Source organism: Lissotriton helveticus, chromosome 4_1 (assembly GCF_964261635.1).
Source record: "Lissotriton helveticus chromosome 4_1, aLisHel1.1, whole genome shotgun sequence".
Taxonomy (NCBI): Eukaryota; Metazoa; Chordata; class Amphibia; order Caudata; family Salamandridae; genus Lissotriton; species Lissotriton helveticus.
In genome coordinates this window covers 966,354,547-966,372,678 of record NC_136063.1, presented here as the reverse complement: position 1 = coordinate 966,372,678, position 18,132 = coordinate 966,354,547, and the positions used below count along the sequence as shown (strand labels likewise).

Here is an 18,132-nt window from a genome sequence, read left to right as displayed (position 1 = left end):
TGAGTATACTCCTGTGTTTCTTTCCTTGAAGGGTACCCTTTCTATGGCCTGCTTCTGCAGGAGTTCTTTTGCTTCTTCCTGAAGGCACTGCAGCTGCTTGCTTGCTAGCGGCTTTCTTCTTGGTTTTCTGCTTGTTGGCCTCGCCTCCAACTCTATGCAGTATCCGAATTGGATAATGTTGAGGATCCATTTGTCTGATGTGATTCCTCTCCACTCCTGGAGGTGGAATCTTAATCTTCCTCCCACTGGTGTCCTGTGGTCGTAGGTGTCTAGTTTGTCTTGACCCATCTGTACGTGCTGCCCCCTGGGATCTTTTTTGTGGGTGGGCACACGGATTTTTTTGAAGTCACTTGGAGGTGGGCTGCTGGCCCCCTCTTCTATTTTGTCCCCGTCCATTTCTCCCTCGAAAGGACTGGCCTCTTTGTTGGTACTGCCAGGGCTGTTTCTGATGGCCCTGCTGACCCTGCGAGTCTGCCTGGTGCGTTTGCTGGAAAGCCTGGTGTGATGTACCTGGCTGGTTTCCGCCTCTTCCGCCGGGCCTCCGTGACGGGGTGCCCCTCTTGTTCCCTCTGAACTGCAATGCTCCCATGGATCTTGCTGTTTCGTTATCCTTCTTAAGTTGGCTGAGTTGCTCATCAACTGTTTGTCCGAAAAGCGTACTGCCGTTGAATGGTGTGTTCAGGATGCTGTGTTGCACCTCCGGTTTGAAACCGGATATCCTGAGCCAGGCGTGTCTCCTTTCCGTGACGCCCATCATCATGAGCCTGCTGGCGGTGTCTGCCCCATCCAGGGCCGTCTTAAGGCAAGAATTTGCAGCATTCTTCCCCTCTTCAATTAGCTTTTCGGCTTTCTGCTTGGCATCCTGGGGCAAGTCCTTCACCAACTGCCCCAGTCCCTCCATGATTTGGTACATGTGTCTGTTTACCAGGGCGTTGGAATTAGCCATGCGCCAGTGGGTCGCGGCATTCCGTTCGATCCTTCTGCCCACCAGATCCATCCTTTTGCTCTCTTTATCCGGTGGCGGGCCCGAGGTAGTGGGTACGTTAGCCCTCCTCCTTGCTGTGGCCGTGATAATGGAGTCTGCGGAGACCGTGCCCTGAATGTAGGCCGGGTCCTTTGCGGCATGCTTGTACTTCTTCTCAGTTCTGGGAGTTACTGCCTTGCATGTTGCGGGCTCCCTGAAAGCTTCCTTCCCCTGAGCCAAGACGCTCTCGAGCATCGGGAGGAACTGGCTCCTCGTTTGTGTTGGGAGCAATGTTTCCAGAAGGAAGTCTGCTTTCTGCTTCTCTTCGTCGAGCTTGAGCTTGAAAGCTGCTGCGGCAGATTGTATCACCGCGTTGTAGGCCCCGATGTCGTCCGGCGGCGAGGGCCTCGAGGGGTAGGTGTCGACCACCTCCTCCGGGCTGTCGGTGTCGACATCGATGTAATCTACCTCCTGAAGGTCATAGGGCGCCGACTCTGTGTCTGTCCTGCCCTCATCTTCCTCCCCATAGCTGTAGCTCTCGTGGGGATTCTCGTACTCCTCCTGGTCGTCGAACACCTCGACGTCCTGGTCTTGCTCGGTGACTTCGGCGACCTCTTCTTCTTCCTCCTCGACCGCCTCCAGCACTGGTGGCTTGGTCTTGTGAGGGATCGTGAAGGCCTTCATCCTTGCGTCGAAATCTTTTTTCCGCTGCATGAAGTTCTCCATTTCTGCCTCGAGGCGCCTTCTTTTCTTTTCCATCTCGGCCGCGTGTTCCGCGTCGGATGGTTCCGCCGCTCTCTTCGACGGATGGCTCGTCGCCGTGCCTCTCGGAGTCGAAGTTTTCGACGTCGAACCGGATATCGGGTCTCTGGTCGTCGTCGACAGTTTCGGGTCTTTCTCCCTCGTCGATCGATCCTTTTCGGGGACGATTTTCGACGTCTTCTGCTGATCAGCAGCTCTCGGCGCCGGGGACTCCTTCTCTGAGGATCCGCTGGGCCTGGGAGTAGTCGCGGACGCCGCCTTTTTTGGCGTCGGCGCTTTCGGGGTCTTGCCCTCGATTTTTCGAGACTCAGAGTCTCTCGGGTTCTTGGGGGCCGAAGAGTCTCCTACCTTGTCAGAAGTCTTCGTGTAATCGGTCTCTACGACCGTGTAGCTGTCGTCTTCGGCGGCAGCGTTGTCTTCTTCCTCGGAGGACATCCCCAGCTCGTAGAGCGACGGGGTCGGGGCCTTCCCCTGCAGGGCGGCGTGTGCTACCCTCTGCCTCTCTCTCACACGAAGGGTCTTCGGGGTGAAGGCGGAACAGGCGTTGCAGTCTCCGCTTTCGTGGTCCACCGGTAGGCAAAGGTTGCATACCGGGTGCTGGTCCTTCTGCGCGTACTTGTGGTGGCAGTTACGGCAGAACTTGAACGGCGTGTTGTCCATCCTCGAGCGTCCAGGGCCTCTCTGGTCGCGTGTTCGTCGACGGTCGTCGAAGATCTGGATGGAAAACGCCTTATCTTTGCTTGTCTTTCGTCGGTGAAGTCCCCTGGAGTCTTCAGATGACTTCTCCTCGTCTTTTCTGTATTTTCTTTCTTCTTTCTCCAAAAATGTCTGGAGCCCAAACGGGAACGATCCAGACCCGACCGCGGAAAAAAAGAATCTGAAGATGGCGCCCAAGAGTGGGAGCTTCCGCAGGAAGCATGCCGACGTCACCGGAAATACACCCAAAGGGGGTGTGACGCCGACGCCCACCTGGGCAAAGAGAAAAAAAAAAAAAAAAACAAAGAAAAGACTACGAATCCGGACCCAACCACAAGACCGCGGAATAATGCACAGCATAGTGAATCCAGAAAGATTCACGCTGCAAAATCTCTGGTAAAGGTATGCGTACTCCTCCAGGTAGCCACTCTGCAGATGTCCTGAATAGAGACGCCTGAAAACAGAACAGTAGAGGTTGATACCGCTCTTGTTGAATGTGCACGAACACGTGCAGTGAACGGCTTTCCCACCGCCTGATGACAGAATTGAATGGTGTTTGAGATCCATTGTGCAATTCCCCGTTTTGACAACGGGAATCCTTTCCTGGGGGCATTAAAAGCCACAAACAATTGTGTTGATTTTCTGAAAGTTCATGTCCTTTGTAAATAAAATGTCAGACAACGCTGAACATCCAGAGTGTGGAGAGTTCTCTCTGCCGCTGTAGATGGTTGAGGAAAGAATCTCTTATGGATCAATGGCTTACAAGTGGAAATCCGTTGGCACCCTTGGAATAAATCTCAGATTTGTTCTGAGCACCAACCTGTCCTCTCGCGGCAGGAGGGGAATCGGCGGAAAAGCGTAGGCAAAGACGCCTGACCATGCCATCGAAAACGCATCCCCCCACGGTCCCCTTTGGTGATACCAGCTTGCAAAGAATTGGCATTTCTTGTTCTGGGCTGTGGCAAACAGATCCACTGTTGGTACTCCCCATTTGGCAAAGATTGTCAGTAGTGTTTCCTGATCGAGTTCCCACTCATGGCAGGTCGTGTTTTGCCTGCTGAGAATGTCCGCTGTCGTGTTCTGATCCCCTGGAAGATGTACAGCCTTCAGAGTTGCCTTGTGAGTTATAGCCCATTTCCATATTTTCTGAGCTTCTCTTGACAGAGAGAGCGATCTTGTGCCCCCCTGTTTGTTTATATAGTGCATTGCGGTCGTCTTGTCTGTCCGCCCTAACACCGATCTTCCTTCCGCTCTTGGCAGGAAGGCCAACAATGCCAATCCTATTGTCCTTAACTCCAACAGGTTTATGTGAAGGTGTTGTTTCTTTTGTTTCCATCGGCCGCTGACTTGTAACTCCTGAAGGACTGCTCCCCATCCTTCGAGAGAGGCATCCGTGGTAACCACGAGTGGAGCTGGTTCGGTCAGGAAGGAAAAACCCACCAAGATATTGCTTCCGTGAGTCCACCACGCTATTGCCTGCAACATTGGTTGCGTGACTTTGACCTTGTCCTCGAAGGATCCCTTTGCTTGGCACCACTGTAAATCTAGAGCCTCTTGCAACGGACGCATTCTCAATCGACTCAGGGGAATGAGTGGTATGCATGAAGACATCGTCCCCAGAAGTGATTTGTATTTTCGGACTGAAAGACACTTTCTTCTCCTGAACTCTTTGGCCAGAGAGACGAGCCCCAATTGTCTTTCTATGGATGGGAATGCCTTGTTTTGAGACGTATCTAGGATTGCACCCAGAAACGTGATCCTTCTGGATGGTTGAAGAGACGATTTTTCTACATATAAAGTCAGACCCAGGTCTGCAAACAAATCCATGCAAGCCAAAGTTGAAGCTTGAGCCTCCTTCTGCGATGGTGCCAACCAGTCGTTTAAGTATGGGAATATTTGGTGTTTTTGTCTTCGGAGATACGCTGCCACCGGTGCCAGACATTTTGTAAAAATTCTCGGGGCAGATTTGAGGCCGAATGGCAGCACTTTGAACTGGTAATGTTTTTTGGCCACTGTAAATCGAAGGTATTTTCTGTGGGAAGGATGGATGGGGATATGGAAGTATGCATCCTGTAAATAGAGAGGTCATCTGATCTCCTGGGTTTAAGAGTAGCAGAATATCTTTGAGGGTCACCATTCTGAATGACTGTTTCTTGAGATAGGCATTTAGAGACCGTAGGTCCAGGATCGGACGCCACTTGAGAGCATTCTTCCAGATCAAGAAGAAATGGGAATAAAATCCTTTCCCTCTTTGGGAGTTTAGTACTGGTTCTATTGCTCCCTTTCGGAGCACTGCCCGAATCTCCCGACGCATTTGAGGTAGGTGTTTGACTTCTTGATATGTAGGTGGAGTGAGAGAAGGGAAGTGTAGAAATTCTAGAGTATGTCCGAATTTTACTATGTGGAGGACCTATTTGTCCGATGTTATTCTCTGCCACTGACGTAAGTAATAAGTTACTCTTCCACCCAGGGGAACATTTGACGGGGTAGGAGGATACAAATCCGGAGTTTGAAGGCTGTCGTCTTTTGTTGTTGTCTTTACCTGGACGACCTCCTCATCCTCTGGGAGCGAACTTAGAGTAGTTTCCAGACAACTGGCCGTATTGCTGCTGGTAGTGCTGTGATGAGGAAGAATAGGAGGTGTATCTGCCTTGTTGGTATCCACCTCTATAAGATGGTTGTCCTCTTCCATGGGCGCCTCTCGAAAGGGCACCTTCCGATACTGCGTTTTCAAGGCCTTTGCCGTATCCATGTCCTTTTTAATACTCTGCATGGTCTCATCTACCAGACGTCCAAATAAATCCTCCCCATCAAAAGGTAGATCCAGAATCTTATTTTGGACCTCCGGTCTAAAGGCAGTGGCCCTCAGCCAACCCTGGCGCCGTAAATCTGCTGCCCCTCCTAGGGAACGAAAGGCTGTGGTAGCTATGTCTATGGCACACTAAATTACTTCAGCTGAAGTCCTCTCACCTTCCTGCAGAATCTTCTTCGCCTCCTGTTTACTGTCTTCCGGAAGGAGGTCCACATATGGTGCTATATCGCACCACATCTGCCTGTCATATCTGCCCAGGGTGGCAAGGGCATTAGCTGCTCGGACTAGGAGAGCTGACATCGAGGAGAATCTTTTACCAGCATTGTCCAAACGCCGTCCCTCCCTGTCCAGAGGTGCAGAAATAGGTGCTGACGGGTTCTTCCATTTTTCCTGCGCTGTCTGCGAAATGATAGAGTCCGGTTTTGGATGGCCCAGCAAACACGCTGGAGCGTCCGAAGGCGCCTTATACTTCTTGTCCAACCTAGCGAGCACAGGTGTAACCGTCCCTGGGGTTGTCATCACTTGTAAACCTTCTTTCCATACATGGTCGATGATTGGTATGGATCTGACAGATTTTTGATAGGGCTTTTTAAAGTCATAAAGAAAACATTCTGCCTGAGTTGCCTTCATAGGCAGTTGATATCTTTTTGCAGCCCTTTCCATCAAGTTGTGGAATCCACCAATATCCACTGGTGGAGAATCCACCGGCCCTTGAGTAGATGATGGTGGAGATGGGATTAGATAGTCATCCCATTCTTTGTGGGGTTCCGTTAGCTCCTCCTCCTCATGGTCCTCGTCATCCGTGGTAACCGGAACCTGGTGCTGTTGGACCTGAGGCGTCTGTGGAGTAGTGTCCAGCAGCGATTCTCTGCTGCGGACTGGAGTAGCCGGAATAGAACGGGGACGTGAAAGAGGAACTTCCTGAGGGACTACTGACGGAGGAAACCTCCTCTTATAATCTTGCAACATGAACTGCAAGTCCATCATTGAGGATGGCATAGAGGCCATCTCCTCCTGAGGTACTTGCTGGTAACGATGCTGCGAGAGGCTGTGATATTCTTCATAACCCTCTTCATCTTCATCCTACTGACATTTTACATGGAGTTGCGATGGGCTACTGGCGTATCCGAAGGGTCCGTTATCCTCCTACTCATCCGACTCTTCCTCCTCCAAAAGGTGCGATGGAACCAGAGGAGTAATCATACTCTGAGAAGTCACAGCTGGTGTGATCTTTTTCTGTTTTTCTGGAATTTTTCTAGTCGACAAGCCCGTCAACGAGATCGTTGTTGACACTACCGTCGTGCACTGGAACCATTCCTCGCCGACGACACCTTCATCGTCCTCAACGTTCCAGTCGACGACCCCGTTGTCATCACCGTCGACGACAATGTCGTTGTCGATGTTACCAGCATCAACGCTCTCGTCGACGCGGACGCCGTCGACACTATCACAATCAATGGTAGCTTCTGTACCTCTGTGGTCGTCGCCGTAGACGATGACTTCTTCGTCGACACTCTCGGCGACGATCCAGTCGGTCGATTTTTTGCTTTTCTCCTCAGGAATACTAGAGGATTGCTTCTTGAAGGACTCTTGAACCAAAGGTGGTGTCTTTGAAGGTTCAGAAGAGGCTCTCTTGGATACTTTTTCCTTAGAAGTGTGTCCTTTGCTCTCCTTTTCTCTTGGCTGAGGAGATTTGGAAGGACTACGCCCTGAAGACCCTTGAGTGGTCTTTTTTAGGGCCTTCTCAGGACGTTCCCCTGAGGAATGAGCCTGAGGAGATCTTGTTCTTTTTTGAGATCTCCTAGATGAAGAGGAGGATTATTGGTCACTATCACTAGAAACCAACTCCTTTCTGGCCTTGATCTTCTGAAGCCAAATTAAAAGGCGTCCCTCACGATCTCTAAGGGTCTTGCTAGAGAAAGTGCGACATACCTTGCAATCCTTTGCTTGGTGGTCCGGATAAAGACAATAAATGCAGTCTTCATGTGGGTCATCAGTGTAGAGTCTCTTTTTAGAGCAGGTGGCACAGGCTCTAAAAATACCCTTTTTATCTTTTCCAGACATTCTATAGGATGTAGATGAGAAACAGGTCACAAGATTCTCAAATCCACAAGAAAATAGAAAGAAATCAAGCTTCTACAAAGTTGGAAATCCAGAGTTTGAGCAGAGCTGCTAGGAGATGCCCTAGCACAACGTGCCGGTAGAAAATCTGAGGGGTAAAAGGTTCTCTCAGGAGGGTTCTAGAGGGTGAGGAGCTCTGATTGGCTAAGGGAAAAGTTTGGTCCTTTTTTTACATAACAAAGGTTATGGGTTACAAAAGAGAATTGGGCCTAGGCCTTTTTTTCAGTTAGCTATACTGCTAAGCATTGCTTTGATATACCGGAGACTCCCGTCTCGACGACGGGGAACTGATTCAGGTATGTGTATCTATGAAAGCTCCAATAGTGGAGTAATTTCATTCTATGTAGACGATGTACAAATGTCACTGAACCAGATAACTCCCTGCTCCAACTGCTACAAACGCTATGGGTTTATGGTGAAACAAAAGGCTTGAGGGTCAACTTGACGAAATCGATCTACTTCCCGATAACAGGCACACATAAGGAAATTAAAACAGGCAATTTCAGATGGGCGGGAGAAATCTTTAAATACCTAGGCAGGCATATTATTACCACCTACCAGAGGTAGCACCTTGGAATAAAGCACCTTGGAATATGTGAACACATCGGGATATGACCACCTGGGAGGCTCTTCCCCTCACTACAGTGGGCAGGGGAGCGCTATTTTAAAGCTTGGTAAATAAGCATGATAAAGTCTGGAGGTATTCATAAAGTTACTCTGCGGACATGGATTCACGAACAGGCTTTAGTGTAAACTTTGCATATCAAAACTAAACTTCTAGTGTTGCTTGTCTTTGTATGTAATTAACTCGTTTGTATGTACAGTTCTAGCAAAAACAAAAAATCCTTTGAAGCCTGCTGCCACTGCACCTGAAGAGGACTTCATTAGTGTTTTGGCACTGCTTCTGTATGTAATGAACCAACCTTCAGTCCCTTCTGTATCAAATTGTCTATTTGCAGGAGAATGCACTGCACTCTGAAAAGGTGGATTTGTTGGGGTCCATGGAAAGACCAGGCTAAATATCCAATGCTGGCTTGACCACAGAAACTAGCTACTGCAAAAAAGGCACTAGTTAAAAGGTGTATTTCCCTACAACCCTTGACCCCATCCCCCAAAAAGTTCAACAACCTAGACCTCAAAGCACTTGGTTACGAGGACATTGCAGTTGTGGCAGCAATTTTAGATTCTGGAAGTTCTGTGGCCAGTGCAAAAATGGTGACCCAAAGCACAGCAGTAACATAACACGTCTGATTCCGATAACTGAAAAATACAATCGAAGGGAAATCTGTCAGTGTGCATTGTGAATTTCATGGGGGCATCACAAGACATCTGGATACTAACACACCATCGTCGGAAAATTACAACATGTAACATTCTAAGCCCAAAACAAATGGCAGGAGTATGCACAAGATCAACAGTTACACATGCTGCAAACATAATATTAAGATACCAGAAAGGCTCTACCGCACTTTGTTTAATTAGATGCTTTTCAAATAGGTGATTATCTTAAGTCTAGACTGCACACCCCCTGCGCAAATATAGGAGTAGGTGAATCTCTTTGGATGAAGTTTTGATGCTTTTCAATTACATTTGCTACTAAACGCATTGCTGTATAGCATTTCACACGTTACTCTTATTTACTGATATTGGAAAGCACCGTGGAACTCCAACTCAATGACAGAGAATTATTCAAGCATGTGAACACATAAAAGTCGATGATAGAGAATTGAGAACTACTTTGCATAAAGACACGCAAAGTAAGAAAAACAAAAAAAGGAATTCTGCAATGCAGAATTCATCACTGAAATTAAAAGAATTAGATTAGTCCCACCCAAGTGCTGCTCAAGGAACACTTTTTACCACACGTAAAACCATCAAAATAAATGGTAAAACAGAAGTTTTAAATGCATATAAATTATATTGCAGACTATTTAAAGTCAGCGTTACCAAATTTATAAAGAAAATTGTGCCTTTACAATAGTAGCAGTTTGTTCCATTAGGTTAGTTTTTTCTAGCTCTCTTACTAAAGAGAAGAAGTGGAAACAATATAAAGACTAAGATGCGCTGTACTATTAGACAAAGATCCAGTGTATGTTGCGATTTCAGTGCTTACTGGTCAGTCATATTTTCCAGTACAACACAACGGACTGTGTTGGAAGCTTGATTTCCAGGCTATAAAAATTGCATTCACTAAATAAAATAAACCAACATTTTGAAAGTGATACTTATGTTTAGTTTTTTTCATCACACTGCAAAATTAACTTATTAATGTGTCAATGTTATATATAGTTTCTAAAATCCACATACCTGCTCCAAACGTTTGCCCTGGAGGCTGGTTTAATGAATTTACTTGGCATGGGGCATTTGTATCCTCAGGCTTTGCCTAGAGAGGAAGGAACAAGATAGGGTTACACCAACGTTCAGTAGAATGTAATCAACAATATACTATTATACTGGCTGTCCAATTGCCCATCCTCCAGCTCAAAACTGATGGAACCATCAGGCTGTGGTTCTTAGATAATCAGCTGAAAAAGAGTTTGTGAAAGGCATATATGCTGTTTTTCCCAAAACACAATGATATATATATTTTCTCTGGCCCCTTTTTTAGTACAAGATAAAAAATGTGGCCATTGTAGCCTGCTTCCATGGGCTGCCTAATGCACTAGTTACTACTTGTGTAACGATATATCTGTAAGAGACATTAGTTAGTGATAGATTCCTTACCTTAGAATATCCCCAGGCGTCAGACTGGATCTGGAAATTTTTGCATAGCAGTACCCTTGCGCGTCGGTAGGCGTCGTCTGCGGCTCCGCGTCCGTCGTCGGCGTCGTGATGACGTCGTCGGAGTACTTAGACGCCGCCTACGCGTGCTGACGTCAGTTCTTAGACACAGCTTTTCCGCGCCAGAAACGCTGAGCCATGTTGAAAACCAACACTGGTGCCATTGAAACTAGGGCCCTGAAAGGGGATGACCTTAACCCTAGATATCGGTTCGCAGAACGGGGAGGATGGGTGGGTCAGTAAGGAATCTATCACTAACTAATGTCTCTTACAGATATATCGTTACACAAGAAGTAACTTGTGCATCTGAAAGAGACACGTTAGTGATAGATTCCTTACCTTAGAATAGATACCCCCAGCAATACCAACCCCGGTGGTGGGTCTGCGAACCAATAATCACACCAGAAAGTCCTGGAGGACGGAACAGCCAAATAAGCCATCCCTCCGGACTTGACTGTCCAGGCAGTAGTGTCTTGCAAACGTGTGCAGCGAGGCCCACTTAGCTGCCTGGCAAATGTCCTGCAAGGGCACTCCCCGGCCCAGGGCAGTTGTAGTCGCCGTGGCTCGGGTGGAGTGAGCCCGCAATCCAACAGGAGGCTCCTTTTTAGCCAAGGAGTAATATGCCTGGATACACAAGATGATCCACCGAGAGATGGTCCGCTTGTGCACCGTTTTCCCCTTCTTAGCGCCCACGTAACCAACAAAGAGTTGGTCATTCACCCGGAACTGGCGCGTGCGATCCAAGTAGAATGAAAGCGCACGTTTTGGGTCCAGACGGTGGAGCCGCTCTTCCTCTTTAGAGGGATGCGGTGGCGGAAAGAAGGTGGGCAAGGTGATAGACTGCCCGATATGGAAGGCCGTGACAACCTTGGGCAGGAAAGATGGCTTAGTACGCCACACAACCTTGTCCAGATGGACAGAAAGGAAAGGTGGTGTACATGAAAGTGCCTGGAGCTCAGTCACTCTCCTGGCAGAGGTGATGGCAACCAGGAAAGCAGTCTTCAGAGTAAGAAGGCAGAGAGGACAGTTATGAAGTGGCTCAAAGTGAGCGCACATCAGAAATGTAAGAACAAGGTTCAAGTCCCACTGAGTGAACAGTGCGCGACTAGATGGGCTTGTAAACCGGTCATAACTGACATTATCAAGTCCCACTGAGGCATCACAAACAGAACGGGAGGAAACGTGTGTGTGATGCCCTTCAAAAACCTATTTACAATCGGGGACTTGAACAAAGAAGGTTGATCAGGGAGCCTCAGAAAGGCTGAAGGGGCAGAAAGGTAGCCCTGGATAGTGCCCATAGCAGAGCCCTGCTGGGCAAGAGAAAGAAGGAAGAGAAGAACCTCATAAAGAGGGGCAGAAAGTGGATCCACAGCCTTTGCTGTGCACCATGCCACAAATGTATTCCACCTGCAGGCCTATACCGATTTTGTGGAGGGACGCCTGGCTGCCAGAATGACATTACAGACTTCAGGAGGCAAGTCAAATGGCCTCAACTGTCGCCGCTCAATCTCCAAGCATGGAGGTGGAGACTGGACAGGTTCGGGTGGAGGACCGTCCCCTGCTGCTGTGACAGAAGGTCCTCCTGAAGAGGCAGACGAACCGGGGGATCGACTGACATACTGAGTAGCTCTGGATACTAGTACCTTCGTGCCCAGTCCGGAGCCAAAAGGATGACTTGTGCCCGGTCGCGCCTGATCTTCTTCAGCACTCTGGGCAGAAGTGGTATAGGCGGAAAGGCGTACAACAGACCGCAACTCCACTTGCAACGAAAAGCGTCGCCGAGCGAGTGCCGCGAGTCCAACGCGCAGAACTAATGACATTGTGCGCTCTCTTCCGTGGCGAATAGATCTAACCAAGGCTCTCCCCACTGCTGAAAGAGACCTTGCGCCACATCCGAGTTCAGACGCTATTCGTGATCCATCATGCACCGACGGCTGAGTTCGTCCGCCCTGGCGTTCAGAGAACCTGCCAGGTGTTGAACCACCAGGGTCACGCCCTGATGTTCCAGCCACTGCCAGAGGCGCAGAGCCTCCTGGCAAAGGGTCCACGACCCCATCCCGCCCTGTTTGTTGCAGTACCACATGGCGGTGGTGTTGTCCGTGAACACTTGCACTACACTCCCCCGGACAGAGGGGAGGAATGCCTTCAGTGCAAGACGAATCGCCCTCAGCTCCAAAGGTTGATATGGAGCCGGGACTCCGCCGGACACCAGAGGCCTCTGATCTCCGCCGCTCCCATGTGGCTCCCCCAGCCCTGGAGGGACGTGTCCGTCACAACTACGTGCTCCGGTTGGGGAAGGGAGAGGTATCTGCCGCTGACCCAATCGCGGTCCGTGAGCCACCACTGCAGCTGTCTTGCAGTGCCCTCCGAGATCAGGACATGGTCGGAAAGGTTGCCCTGATGCTGGGCCCACTGAAACTTCAGGTCCCACTGCAGAGCCCGCATCCGCCACTGGGCGTGATGCACCAGAAGGATGCAGGAGGCCATCAGCCCCAGAAGCCGCAGCGTCAACCTGACTGAGACCCGGGATAAAGGCGGAAAGAGTGGAATCAGAGCCTGAATATCCCAGACCCGCTGTTCGGGAGGATAAACCCGAAACTGCGCAGAGTCGAGAACCGCTCCAATGAAGAGGAGCTTCTGAGAGGGGCACAGGTGTCACTTCGGCACATTGATGGAAAACCCCAGCAGGTGCAGGAGGTTTGCCGTCGTCTGGAGGTGGCTGACGACTGTCTGGGGCGAGCCCGCCTTCAACAACCAGTCGTCGAGGTAGGGGAAGACTGAAACCACTAACCTGCGCAGATGAGCTGCGACCACCGCCATCACCTTTGTGAACACCCGTGGGCGCTGGTAAGGCCGAAGGGGAGCACGGTAAACAGAGTGCTTGTGGCCAACCGTGAACCGCAGGTAGCGCCGGTGGGCCGGCAGGACGGGGATGTGGGAAAGGTTGTATGATTTTACAACGCATTCCGTTGTAACGCATGACTTTACCACGCATGCGTTACAACGGAATGCAGTCACCACGCACATTTTTTTCCACGAAAATACCTTTCACACGCATACTTTTACAACGTTTTTTCGTTGTAAAAGTATGCATGTAAATGGTTTTTTCATGTTATTGGATTTTCACCCTCTCTGCTACACCACCCGCTCATTCCTCCTTACCTCTCCTCTCCTTGTTTTGACGTGGTGACGTTGTACGTCATTAAGAGGAAGCGGAAGTGTTTTTCCGTTTCCTCTTAAGACGCCGTTCTCCTTCACATTTTTTTCTTTCTCAAACAGGTGCGTCTTTTTCTTCTCACGCTTTTATTTTTTGGGGGTGAGACCCCCCCAAGCCCCCCCTTTATTTTTTTGTACTTTAGCACACATACCTTGACTACGTTTTTCGTAGTAAAGGTATGCGTGGTAAAGGCTTCTCGTTGTAACCACGCATGCGTTGTTATGGTGTGCGTGGAATTGGCCGCGTTGTAGTGGAAGTTTCCCTGTGGAAATAAGCGTCCTGCAAGTCCAACGCTACCATCCAGTCTTCTGGGTCCAGGGCAGCTAGGACCTGAGCCAGTGTCAGCATTTTGAACTTCTCCTTCCGGAGGAAGCCGTTGACGTTCCGTAGGTCCAAGATAGGGCGCAGGCCCCCCTTGCCCTTCTTGGGTACCAGAAAGTAGTGGGAGTAACAACCACACCCTACTTCTGGCCCAGGAACGCGCTCGATGGCCCCCTTGGCTAAGAGGGCCGTAACTTCCTCCTGCAGAAGTCACAAATGATCCCCCGATACGCGGTGGTATTGCGGTGGCATGGCTGGAGGGGTCGTCTCGAAGGGGAGGGAGTAGCCCCTTCGGACGATTTGCAGCACCCACCTGTCCGAAGTGACAGTGTGCCAGTGGAGGAGGTGATGGCGAACCCTGCCCTCCACTGGCGACACATGGGCCTGAAAGCACGGACTAGGAGGGTTTGGAGGCGGATGCTGCGGGGGAAGGTGTGGACTGACCTCGCCGTTGTCCCCGACCGCCGCCACGGCGGTTTCCACAGCCGCCACCGCGTTGGGTATTACCCTGCGGTGCGTGGCTGGCAGCACGTGTGGGTACACCCCTTCTGTGGCCACGAAAGGAGTGGAAGGCAACCGATTGCTGGCGCGGGGCCGAGAGGCCCAAGGACTTGGCCGTAGCCCTGGAGTCCTTAAAGCGCTCAAGCGCATGGTCTGCCTTGTCGCCAAAAAGGCGATTGCCATCAAACGGCATGTCCATGAGTGTGTTCTGGACATCAGCCGAGAAGTTGGCGGATCTCAACCAGGCGTGGTGATGAATCGCCACCGTCGTTGCCATCGCTCTGCCCAGTGAGTCGGTGGTATCCAGTCCACACCGGATAGAATAATGTGCCGCATCTCGGTCTTCCACAAGGGCTAGGCCGAGTTTAGCCCGTACCTCCAACGGGCATTCTGGCAGCACGTCCGCGACCGTATCCCACAGAGAGTGGGTGTAGCGGCCCAAGAGGCATGCGGTGTTGGAAGACCGCAGTCCCAGACTCAGGGAGGAGAATACCTTTTTGCCGTATTGCTCATACCTCTTGGATTCCCTGTCAGGCGGAGCTGACGGGAATGCGGTCTGGGAATTGGAGGCCTGGATCACCAGGCTCTCAGGGGTGGGGTGGGTGGACAGGAAACAAGGGTCGCCCGGGGCCGGGCGGTGGTGTCTGGCCGCGTTCCTATCTACAGGCGAATCTGTAGCGGGCCTGGACCAAGTGCCCACAAGAACGGCAGTCAAGGCCTCATTAAACGGCAGCAGAGGCTCAGCCGAGCTTGACTGCGGTTTAAGGACCTCAGTGAGGAGGTTAGTCCTCACGGCCGCGACGGGGAGTTCAAGGCCCAAGGCCCAAGGCCTTGGCCGCCCGCGTCAGTACCACACTATAGGTACCCCCCTGCTCCGTAGCCACGGTAGGAGGGGAGACAAAACCAGTGACTGGCGAAACGTCCAGGTCACTGGCATCTCCAAGTCCACCTGTGCAGTCCTCCTGGGACTGACACTCCTGTGTCAGAGGGTCCTCAGACCCCTCCCAATTCTCCTCATCACCCATCTCCTGGTACTCAGGGGGATCAAATGATGGGGCCGGTTCATGGAAAGTGAACTCTCCGAACGTCGTCGAAAGCCGCACCCAGCGGCGCCGTTCCGGCGCCGGAACCGGGTCGAAGGAGGCATCGGGGGAAACATCCTTTAAACGCAACTTTTACCACGCAGTGCCTTTACGACGCAACTTTTACAACGCAAACCATTACAACGCATTGCGCTGAGGGTCGCTCTAGGATAGGGAATATGTTTAATTTACTATCCAACACCTTCCCTACTATCCACGGGGACTGGAGTTGGAATAGTAAATTAAACTATTCACTATTCAGCGCCCCAAAGCACTATGTGTTGTAAAGGTATGCGTTGTAAAAACCGCGTTGTAAAGGCATGCGTGGTAAAAGCATGCGTTGTAATGGGTGCAGAGTGGGCAGGAGACTGATCAGCCTTGAACCGAGGTCCCGCAAGCTAGTTTCTTCTTGGACAGGTCCGCTGTCCACTGGAAATTGGAGTCTTTTTCGAAGGCAGCAGTCCTCCCAGGGTTTTCAGAGTTCGCTGGCTGCAAAACTGGTCGCAGATTCGCAGAAGCTGAAGACAGGCCGGCAGTGCTGGGGCCAAGACAGTAGTCTTCAGTCTTCTTTGAAGGGCCATCTTTCTCCTTAGGTCGTCGCAAATCTAGTTTCTAGGTCTGGAGGAGCCACCTAAATACCAAATTTAGTAGGCGGGTCAGGGGAGTAGCAGGTAGATCCAATGGGCACCATACCCGGGGTGACTGCACCCTCTATTATGGCACCCTCCTGTGGGAGGGGGGCATAGACCTAACTCTGATTGGAGGGGTCCCCCCTATCTTTAAGATGGCAGAGACGAAAAGTTGTGCTTTATCTCACCCCCCCCCACCTTATGGGTGGAGTTGATAGAGGTGGGCACACCTGTTCTGAAGTTTTCCTGACTGATTTCCCACCCAAAATGGAGATGTAACCAAGGGCTGCCATCTGCTGCTAGCCTTATAAAAAGTGCTGCATACTGCCTCCAACCGGGTGGCTGAGCTCCTGTAAAGGCACACTAAAAAGGTTTGACAAGTTTAGTTGCTGAGGTTAAACTGGCATGCTATTACCGACCACAGGATTGATGGGTGTCACTTTCTCTGTCATGAAAGGGCTAGGATCTCTGATGAGGCTGAAGTACTTGACTGGTTGAGATACCCCTGCCAGATCCACGGAAGGGTCGAAAAGGTTGGTGCCGTTGGCAGGGCAGAGTACTTTGTGGCCCTGTTTATTTGTAAAGCTCCAGGGCAAAGTCCACTTGTCCCCAAAAAGGGGAGTACAGTCAAAGGGCATGTCCATAAGGGACAACTGTACATTGCTGGAGAAACCTGTAGATCTAAATCAGCTGTGGCGATGACTGATGATGGTGCTAATGGCTCGACCAATGGAACCTGTAGTATCAAGGCCACAAAGGATAGTAATCTTGGCAGTGAGGCACCCATCTGCATGGCTCGTGTCAGTACAGGATGAGTACGGGTAGAGGGTGTGGCCTAACGGCTAGTGTGGTAGACCTCAAAGCGGGGGAACCAGGTTCGAGTCTCAGAGGGGACGTTCAACATCCTGTGATTCTGGGCAAATCATGTAATCTTACCGTGCCTAATAAACAATTAATGTATCTGTCTGTAACACAAGTGGTGCTCATGTAAAGCGCTTTGATACCTTTGGTCAAGTTTGCGCTTTATAACCCCCCTCCAACAAAAAAAAAAAATCTCTTCCCCGGGACCTCTAGGAGAACCGGAGCTACAGAGTCCCATAGAGCATGGGAAGATCAGCCTAAAAGGCAGTTGGCATTGAATCATCAGCGAGCCAAACTTGTTGAAGGAAATTCCCTTTTCCAAATTATCTCTACCCTCTTAGATTCCCCATTCGGAGGAATAGTCTGAAAGGCATTGGGGTCGTCCTGATGCTCGAAGCTTGCACAACCATACTCTCGGGAGAAAGGTGTTCAGTCAGAAAAGCAGGGTTGACCGGGGCAGGGCCATGGCGCTGCACAATCTGGCGATTTGCTGGGGGACCACAGCAAGGCATGGCCGAGGCCCCTAAAAGAGTGTCTGGGAAGGCCTCATTAAAAGACAACAAGGGCCCAATATTACTCTGCCCTAGTTGGAGAATATCAGTTAGCAAGTTAGTTTTGACCTACAAAGTGGGGAGCTGGAGGCTGGGAACCTCGGATGCCTCCTACATAACCATTGCAAAGGAGGCACCCTGCTCAATGTCCGGGAATGGAACGGAAACAAGTGGACTATTGGCTTTTTATGAGATAGTGCCAATGTAAGAACACATGTTGGAAGCTGGCTCTGTATATACTATACCAAAATGAGGTATAATATGCACAGAGTCCAGTGAAACCCCAAAGTTAGGCAGAGGTAAAAGTTGATATCACCTTTCTCTCCATTTGTGGTAGTGTGGGCAACCAGAAAGGCTTTATCAGAAGGTAGTGTTAAGCACTTCTTGTACACACTCAGGCAGCAAATGATGTCACACACTCAAAGACTGAACTCAGACCAATTTGTTTGTATAAAAAGGAAAATGCTACTTACCAGTATGCATCTGTTCTTGGCATGTAGAGCTGCAGAGTTGCACACTATGCATAGATTGCCACCTAGTGTTGGGCCCGGATGTTTGCAGTTTGTTTTGTTGTAGAAAAGTCTTTGGAAGTCACGGGATAGGCGACTCCTCATTTGGATGATACTGCGCATGGTCATCGGCTCCATCCCCAGATTGTTTTTCGCCATTGGGGAAGTGATGGAGCTGTATAAGAGATAGTGATGTCCATGTGATATGTATCTAATCAAGATAATACTGGAACAGATAAAGGTAGCCGGGGAGGCGGGTGGGCGTGTGCAACTCTGCAGCTCTACATGCCAAGAACAGATGCATACTGGTAAGTAGCATTTTCCG

The 18,132-nt window shown here is 50.2% G+C and overlaps 1 protein-coding gene across 2 annotated transcripts in view; it reads right to left on the bottom strand.

The window, feature by feature from the left end:
* Positions 1-18,132, bottom strand: part of LOC144828936 (uncharacterized) — a 410,356-nt gene that overhangs the window by 92,592 nt on the left and 299,632 nt on the right. For both annotated transcript variants that reach the window (XM_078687588.1, XM_078687589.1), the window contains one exon: positions 9,663-9,738. In XM_078687588.1, coding sequence (XP_078543714.1) covers positions 9,663-9,738 — 76 coding nt within the window. The remainder of the gene's footprint in view (positions 1-9,662; positions 9,739-18,132) is intronic.